A 9,536-nucleotide genomic window follows, 5' to 3' on the forward strand; every position below is an offset into this window, starting at 1 on the left:
TCTTCATTGTAAATGTCGGAAAAGGGCTCAAATTTAATCCTCTATTATTTGAAATTGAATAATTTTGGCCTCCGTTAAATTTTGATCTAATATTACTTTTGCCATTAGAAAAAAACCCTCATTTTTACATACCTAACATAACTGCAAGTTTAAATATATCCAAAATATTGAGGTACAATTTTAAATATTTTTTATTTGGACATGTGAAGTCCACCCATTTCACAGTGAAGTTTTAGTTAAGGGCAAACCATTTGTTATTGACAAAAGTATAAATGAGGAAACAATACATAAAAAAAATTTAAAAAAAAAAGTAAAGGAAACAATACATGTGCGAATTTGAACCTTTCCTCTTGAGAGGTCAAATTTGAAAGAAACGAAATAAAGTAATTAAGTAAAGGAAAGAGAAGGAGAAGGAGAAGAAGAAAAGGCCAATAACGTGTCAATACTTCATGAAAAGTCCAGTCTACATTACGAAGAGAGTCAACACTATTTTAACAGCCATCACAAACAGACTTGAAACATGAATTGGTCATCTCATATTAATGTTTCTTTTTATTTTGCCCCCAAAAGCCACGTTTCTTTTGTTTTATATACACTCTAATTTTCTTCGCCATTTCTTTCATTAATAAACTAACTACTAGAACTATGAATGCCTTGGAAAAGCAGGAAATGTTTACCAAAGGGAGAGTTTCTTTTGTTGAAAATTAAGAAGAAATTCCTTAAATGAAAAAATTTCTTGGAGAGAGTGTTTTTCCGCTTAAATAGACTTTACACGACACAAATTTAAATTAGTCGGATCAGTAGCTTTCGACTTTCGAATACTAGATGGTTAAATAAATAAATAAAATATTGGAGACGCTAAAAAAACGCAATAATATGGACGAACAAATCAGTATAAAATGGCGTTTTAGAATAAGGTAGGCAATAATTTATAGGAGGTTGACCAACACGTTCTTCCCTGTGTCTAAGAATGACCATTTGGTACCCAAATAGCCCTTGTTTTGGAGCTAAAATGACCAACAAAGAAAAAAACTAAATTCAAAAGTTAGAATTTCTAACTTATGATTTATGCTTAAAAGTCACTTAAAAAAAAGCCCATTTAAACGGGCTCTAAATCATACCTATGAGAAAATGACCCTCTATAACCCCTTAAAATTTTAATAGCCAATATTTTTCTCCATTGACATGAAATGTCTCTCCGGCCCAAATATATTACAACCAATAGCCTGAAATGTCTATTTTATATATTTTTTGCATATTAACAGTCTATTTAGTATAGTTTTTATATAGTGACAGTCTATTTTGTATAGTGACAGTCTATTTAGTATATATTTTTTATAGTGACAGCCTATTTTGTATAGTGACAGTCTATTTGTATATATTTTGTATAATGATAGTCTATTGTATATAAATTGTATGGTGACAGTCTATATAGTATATTTTTTATATAGTGACAGTCTATTTTGTATATATTTTGTATAGTGGCAGTCTATTTAATATATTTTTTGTATAGTGATAGTCTATTTAATATATTTTTTGTATAGTGACAGCCTATTTTGTATATATTTTGTGTAGTGACAGTCTATTTAGTATATTTTGTGTATAGTGATAGTCTATTTTGTATATATTTTGTATAGTGACAGTTTATTTGTATATATTTTGTATAGTGACAATCTATTGTATATAAATTGTACAGTGACAGTCTATTTTGTATATTTTTTGTATAGTGACGGTCTATTTTGTATATACCTTCCACTACCTTCCTGCCTTGTACCCTACCACTTACCAAGACATAACCGAAAAATCAAATGACCAGTTGCATATCTGAATTTAAAAGTTATAACTAGAATTGTATTCTTCTTTTCATCAATTTCCTTTTCTTTCTAATTTGATGAAACCATGTAAGCCAAAAAAGATTATAGCTTGCCAAGAAAATAATGAAAACAATTGTATGTCTCTCACAAAATTTGCCAATTGGCAACATTGATGATTGATGTAATTCTCCTTAATTCATACTTCCCATGTTTTTAGTGGGAGTATTATTTACTGACACTAAAATCGAAAATTCTTGCAAATGGAAAATAATGTAATTCTTTGGGCTATTAATTTTGGCCGACAAAGAGCATCTTTAGAAATTCGCCGAAAAGAGGTCATGCGAGGAAGAAAAAGTTATTGAAGTAATACTACAAGATTGGGGACCAGAAGATATATAGAAAGAATCCAAGCAAACCTAAATGGGGAAAGTGCAAAAAGACTGTTATGTTGTCTTCGGCCAATCAGGGTAAAAATAGCACGGCTAGTCAGTTTTCGAATTGGTAATTGAGAAAAATTCTAGCATAGTATACTGGAGATTAATGCACTTGTGTATGAACTTCCAACATATTATGCTGGACCAATATATTATGTTGGAACTCCGGTATATTATGCTGGAAGTTAACATGTAAAAAATTCGAACTCCAGTATATTATGCTGGAATATTTTTCGAATTTTGAACAGTGTTTTCTTTTAAATTTATCTTTACATAAATGGTGGTTAAATTTCGATTACTTTTGAAACTATGTCTATTTTTCAATTACCATATGTAAATATGACTATTTTTTAATTTTACGTGCTTGTGGGTCAGATGTATAATTCGGTGACTAGCCACTAAAATTACTTTTGAGCTATAAAATGTATAATATAATTTTGGACTAATGGGTATTATAAATTTGGCCCGAATTACTGTAAATGAATTTTGCTAACCCTACCACTTACCACTTGCGAGAATAGAATCAGTCAAATGCGGTGAATAAACACGATAGCACTTGCATTTTTATTTTTATATTATAGCAATAGAGAGAGAAAGGGAGACAATGAGACCTAAACACAAAATCCCATCGCTATCATTGAACTGTAAGACAATTCAGATAGTTTTTCCTATTTTTACTTTGATACAAAATAGTCTTCTTACATCGACACAGAGTTTAAGGAGGAAAAAAAAAAATAGTTTGAAACTTATGTTTTTAAAAGTTTAAAACTTAAAAATTTTATGGGATCATAATATTTGTGTGACTATAAGAACTTTTCATTAAAGGTAACATAAGTAAAAGAAAAGTTTAAAGTCAAAAATATTTTCTAGAAATATGATTTTTTTTTTTGAATTAGACTAATAAAAAAAGTATGTTACATAAATTAAAACTAAGGGAGTAATAGATACCAAAATAAATGAATAATTCAACCATTTAACGGGTCGCTAAGGACCAAAATATGTGATAATTGAGTGCTTTTCAACAACTATTTGAGTGTTAACTTCATGATACTATTGTTATTTTCTATTCTGCAAGTTCATATTTCGACTCACACGCTCTTCTTCTTTCCTTCCTTTTTGCGCAAGTTACATATTTGATCGATCGGTCAAAAATAATATCATCCGTTAATTATATATATAAAAAAATATGTAAAATAATATCATCCTCTCTCTTATCTCTCTCTATAAATATATGACTATTTTTTTTTTTGACCGGCTATATTGTGTAATGTTGGTTCCCCAAGTACACGCAAGTATACGTGGCCGTCAAGTAATAAAGTGACTCAAAAATCGGATGTCGAACCCACAGAGACTTAGATTAATCGTTAACTAAGCAAACTAAAATTAATTAACTATCCAAAATAATCAAAAATATTGTTTATCTAATAAACTACTTTTGCAGAGATTGAACAAGTAATTAGCTAATTTATCAAGGATGCAAACGTGTGTTTTTGGATTTTACTCAGAGGAGATGAAGATTCCAGGGTTGTGGTCGGTTTATCAATCTTATTAAGTTCAATAACCACACTTATTAATCCATATTATCAATGGTTGCTAATTGACCGGATCGGTTATATGAATAGCATGTTCCCACAATACTACTCGCCTATCCACAATATATCAACCATATATTCATATGGTATTAAGTCTATCATGAACAAATATAATACAGTATTCAACTAATCAAGACTGTTAGGTATATTTCTATCCTAACCGCGAAATCGTTCCCCGAGCCACGGGTTCAGAAACAAGCTCTCTTTAATTCTACTCTAATCTAAACACGACTTTTTCAAGCATAGCATAGATAGTAGGGTGAAATGGTAGCTATAACAATTCACAAGTTAAAACTATAATTAAAGAAACAACCACAAGATGATAATTCGAATTAACGAAGATATAATTAATAAACGTTAATAATCATGTCAGCCACAACCCTAGAAACTAGAGTGTTTAGCCACTCATGTTCGTTGTAATAATTTTTCAAGTATTTTGCATAAAAAAATTACAAAGAAAAGATGAAGGAATGAAGAACTCGATGATTTTCTCCTCCAAAAGTTGTTCCACGTGATGTTCTTGCCTCCAAATAATGTTTCCAAAGTCTTCTCTCCTTCCAAAGTAGTGTCTCCCCCTAAAAGCATATTTTCTTGATGTATTTATAGTGGCTAGGGTTTGTTGGGGAGAATTGATCTTCTCCTAATTCGGATGGGAGAAGCTGAGATTTTCTGCTTCGGTCCCGGTCTGGCGAAATAACCCTCGCTTTATTGTCCAGGACTTTTCTGACTTCTTCTGCTCCGGTCCCGGTCTTGCGAAGTGAACCTCGCTTCGCTGTCCGAGACGTGGGAACCAAACTTATACTTCATCCAGATTTTTCCGTTTTTACTTCAGTTTGCATGAAAACTTTTCAAATCACTTCCAATTGACTCCTACACATATAAATAACATTATTAAGCTCGAGTCATAAATATTTACACAAAAATTAACAAGTTCGAGGTATAATGCAAGGTAAATTACATGCAAAAATATGGATTTTTAGCCAAACATCATGTAAATTCCTTTTTCCCTAGTCTATTCGGCCGTAGTTGATACTTCATCCATCTGCCGAATTCATATAACGTTCTAGGCAGATTGTATGACCAAACCCCCACCCCATTGATATTCTCTTCACACCTTTTAAAACATTTATGGTAAGATGATCAAATTTGGCCCCCAAACATATTATAGTGAAATGATATATTTGGCCAGCAAACCAATTACATAATAATCGCTCTAATTGGACTATATAGTATCCCAACGTCATACGTGGGACTTACGTGCTTCTACATATATAATATATGTATAGACAGGGGTGGAAGTGAAGCGGTGTCACGCGACACCGCTTCGTCGAAAATTTTTATTAAATATATATATTAATACCGAGAGAAAACAGATAAGTAGGAAAAAATGATATTATTTGACATCAATTGTCTCTTGGTGCATTGATTATATGCTTTATTTTGTTCTAATAGGTCAGAGTTTCAAACTCAACTGACACATTTTTTTGCAAATATTTGAAAGAGAATATTTCTTGTCTAAAAGTATGATAATTGAAGTTATTATTCTTGTACTTCTATAACTATTGACATCGCTTACAGAAATTCCTGTGTACGCCCATGTGTATAGATTAAATCCGTATCATTAATTAATGTAATGTTTTTGACACCATTACATTATTAGATTAAGTTGACATATAATAACTGGTACACCTCTTCATACTGTTCATAGTGAACCTGATACCCATAACATGCATGAGAATAAAGTACTAGTAATAAATTAAAGATTGTGACATTTCCCGAAAATTTGCCCGACAAAATAGCACAGGCACTTCTTTAAGTTAACTAAAATAACTATCAGCTGACTAACAAAACGCGGATGTAAAACTAGTACCCATATAGAGAACGGACGGAATTAGCAATTTAAACTTAGTTATGCTCTCTATTGTGGTGCATTGGAAGTTATTTCCTTTCTTTTGCTGATGATTAAAAAAATGTATAATAAATGCCTTTTTATTGGTCCAAAACATCAAATATTTTAGAATTAATTCAGTTTGTCAAGACGACTAATATTTGGGACGGGATGAAGTATGTTGTAGGATAGAATAAAGGAAAAGCAAAAGCAGTGTGTTACTTGGTCATTTGCTGAAGCATTAACAAATCACGATTTGTGGAACTGTTAGAATATACTATAAACCATACGTATTGTTATAATATTCTTTTTGGAATAATTTTTTTTGCTCCCGTCAGCAGGTCTAGAGTGCTAAAAAAAATAGATAATTATTTATTTATTTATTCAATTCAATAAAATTTTATTTTAAATAGACCATGTATTTGTCTATGTGTCCTTTGCTTATATAGTAGATGATTTAGTGTATAGAGTTTAGCTTATACACAGAAGATTAAATTATCGGTTCTTATAAGTCATAAAGTTTATGTTCACAATCTAATGATGGAATTGGACAAACCATCAGAGTGGTTGTAGCACAAGATTAAATATAATTTATCTTGATTATGGGAATGGTTTAATTCCGACTTCTTATGCTAATACATTTTGTATGTATTGAACGAATCAAGTAGAGATACGTATTTTATACCGACTTAATTAAATAATTTCTCTAGTCTATTCAATGTACTTATGCTCTTAATCTTGATGTAATTATTATTAGTTGTGTGTCATTTATTATTTTGATTTATTAAAAGGTGAGATTCTTTCGTGGGTCAATAAGCCTGGTAAATTGGACAATAATGATATACATTGGCGAAATAATAATTAGTTGATAGAATCCATGTCTCGGCTTTTGAGATTGATGATACTCCTTTATGAAAGCTTATAAGTTTTCATGTGTAAATCCGACCGGTAAATTTTGTATCCGACACATGAAATAAGTTAAACAAAAGTCTAAAGGAAGTAATCAATAAATTAAATTGTCAGTAATTTAATGTGATTGATTAGTACCTGAATCTTAACATGGGAAGTTAAATAAGGTTTTATGGAAATATTTTAAAATTAAACTAAGGAGTACAATTACGAATTTTTAGTGGAATAATTCGTAGTTTATTATGGTAGAAATTAATTTTAAAATTCGAAATTAATTCCATAATAGGGAGCCTTGGTAATTAAATTATGTGATCCCTACTGTGCCTGGTAGGAAATAAAGGAAACCTTTCCTTTGTGAAAAAGAAAACCTAACAGGTTTTGGAAAAAGGGTTTTACCCTAAAACACGTGGCGATATATACCTCATATAGGGTTGGCCGTTTTTTTTCACACGTTTTCCTCGAAATTTCGCCCACCCGGAATTCTATATTTTCGGATATTATTTGCGTAACACAGTAGAAGACTGTGAAATATTTTGCCGGGGTTGTGTCTTGCTACTCTGGAACTGGAGACCGAGATTGATTTGCTTTGTTCACGCTTCAAGAGGTAACTCGTATAATCTCTATATGTGCGAATTGTTTAATTTACACGTGAATATGATATTGAAATTGCTTCCGTTGCGATATATAATCCAACAATTGGTATAGGAGCCTACTCATATCTAATTAGATCATTAGGATGAACATGAAATAAGAACACCATGTTAATATGCAAGTTTTGAATTACATGCGAAGATTATTTTTCTGTAAAATTGCACTGCTTTATGCATGAATATGTGTTCCGAGAATTTTTATTATTCTGAAAATCATATAATATCTATTTGTTATTGATGATATTTAATTAGAATGATCTGGAAATTTTTCGAGGAAAACGCAAAAACTCCTATTTGGCCGAATTGGTCAGAAAATCCGAGGTCAACTTGTTGACGGACTCCGATTGACCTGAACTTTGGTAGGTTCATGCGAAATGGCCCAGTGGTCAATTCTCATCAACTTTGCTCGTGATGTAAGCCATTTTTCGGGCATTCAGGGTCGTTTAGATGGTGTTTTGGGCTTTTTTCTAATTTTCTAGAATTTTTTCAAAAAACATTTTAAGTTGTTTTTAATCTAGTGGTGGTAGGTATCATTCCCTATGGACTCCAAGGTTAAATTCTGGTGATATAATGAATCTACAAGTTAACGTAGGTCTTCTTCTATATCGGATAAACTCATTATAGGTAATCACTAGATAATACTAGTTGTTGTTTACTTGTATTTACTCTCCATCTGAGTATGCGTGTTGGTTCAATGGGACTAGTATCTTGAATGTTGATGTTCACTTGACTTAAATTAACAGTTTACTCTCCATCTGAGTAAGGCCTATTTAAATTCATGGAGTGAATAATCTGTCATTACATATGTATATTGCAAGAATAGCTCTTTTCCAATCAAAACTTGTTGTTCAAGGTGCATGGATTATATATATGTAGTGTGTTTTGAATTTTAATATTCAATGCAACATGACTTATTTTGATCTATTTGTTTAATTGTCTCTCAGATTAACCATGACTGCTTTCAATCCCCTTACTGCTATTCTTACTCAAAACAAATTTGAGGGTCCAAATTATGTTGATGTGAAACAAAACTTGGATATTGTCCTAATTGCTGAGGAGTACAAATTTGTACTTGATGAGGTGTGTCCAGAAAAACCTGGAGAAGATTCTACGGATGATGAACAGAAAGCTTACCAAAAATGGGTTAAGGCTGATGAGATGGCACAGTGTTACAGTCTAGCATCTATGTCGAATGTTCTGCAATATCAACATCAGTCTATGGAGTCTGCTTATGGCATTCTGGAAAATCTCAAAGAGATGTTTGGAGTCCAGAATCGTACGGCTAAGCAGACTGCCATGACAGCTCTTCTGAATACCAAAATGGTTGAAGGTTCATCTGTTAGAGACCAGGTTCTGAAGATGATGAGTATTCTGAATGAACCAGAGGTCCTTGGAGCTAACATTGATAAGGATACGCAGGTTGAGATGATCTTGCAGACTCTGCCTGACAGTTTTCAGCAGTTTTGCCTAAATTATAATACGAACAAAATGGATTTGTCTCTTGCGAAATCGCTGAATGAGCTGCAGTCGGCAGAGACAATTATCAAGAAACAAGCTCCTCATGTGGCACTGAATTTTGAGATAGGTACTTCTTCTAAGCCGAGAGGCGGGCAGAAAAAAAAAAGGCTCAAAAACCCTCTGTTGGAGGTGCAACTGTTAGTGTGAAAAAGCCTAAGGGCAAGTGTTATCACTGCAAGAAGCCTGGGTATCATAAGAAACAATGTCCGGCTACCAAGCTGAATAATAAACCAGGTGATTTACATCTACTTGTCGTTGAAACTCTTTTAGCGGCTATTTTTACCATGTCATGGTGTATAGATTCGGGAGCCACTAATCATGTCTGCACTTATTTGCAGGGGTTTCAGGTAACGCGACGTCTAAGTAGAGGAGAAATCAATGTTTATCAATAAGATTGTTCGGCAGCCCCAGCTTTAGCATTAGAAAATATTAGTATTTTGTTTGGTAGTAATAAAGTATTAACTTTAAAGGACACATTATATGTACCTTCCGTTAGAAAGAATTTAATTTCGGTTTCTAGTGCTATGAGAGATGGTTATGACATTAATTTTCATGATATTGATAAATGTGTTATTAGTCATAATAAGTGTTATCTCTTTTATGCTACATTAATTAATGATCTTTTTATTGTTGATTCTATTCCTAAACCGTTACAGCCTAAATAACTGAATTATATTGACTACTAAATAAGAGAAAACGTTCTTCTGAATTGAGTGGAATATATTTATGGC

The 9,536-nt window shown here is 32.1% G+C and overlaps 1 protein-coding gene across 1 annotated transcript; it reads left to right on the forward strand.

The window, feature by feature from the left end:
• Positions 1-8,235: 8,235 nt before the first annotated feature.
• LOC108948431 (uncharacterized) lies at positions 8,236-8,952 on the forward strand. The gene has a single exon (XM_018777562.2). The coding sequence runs from the start codon at positions 8,239-8,241 to the stop codon at positions 8,950-8,952; it is 714 nt and encodes a 237-aa protein (XP_018633078.2). The 5' UTR covers positions 8,236-8,238.
• The last annotated feature ends 584 nt before the right edge of the window (positions 8,953-9,536 follow it).

The sequence above is a fragment of the Nicotiana tomentosiformis genome, chromosome 8 (genome assembly GCF_000390325.3).
Source record: "Nicotiana tomentosiformis chromosome 8, ASM39032v3, whole genome shotgun sequence".
NCBI classification, from domain to species: Eukaryota; Viridiplantae; Streptophyta; class Magnoliopsida; order Solanales; family Solanaceae; genus Nicotiana; species Nicotiana tomentosiformis.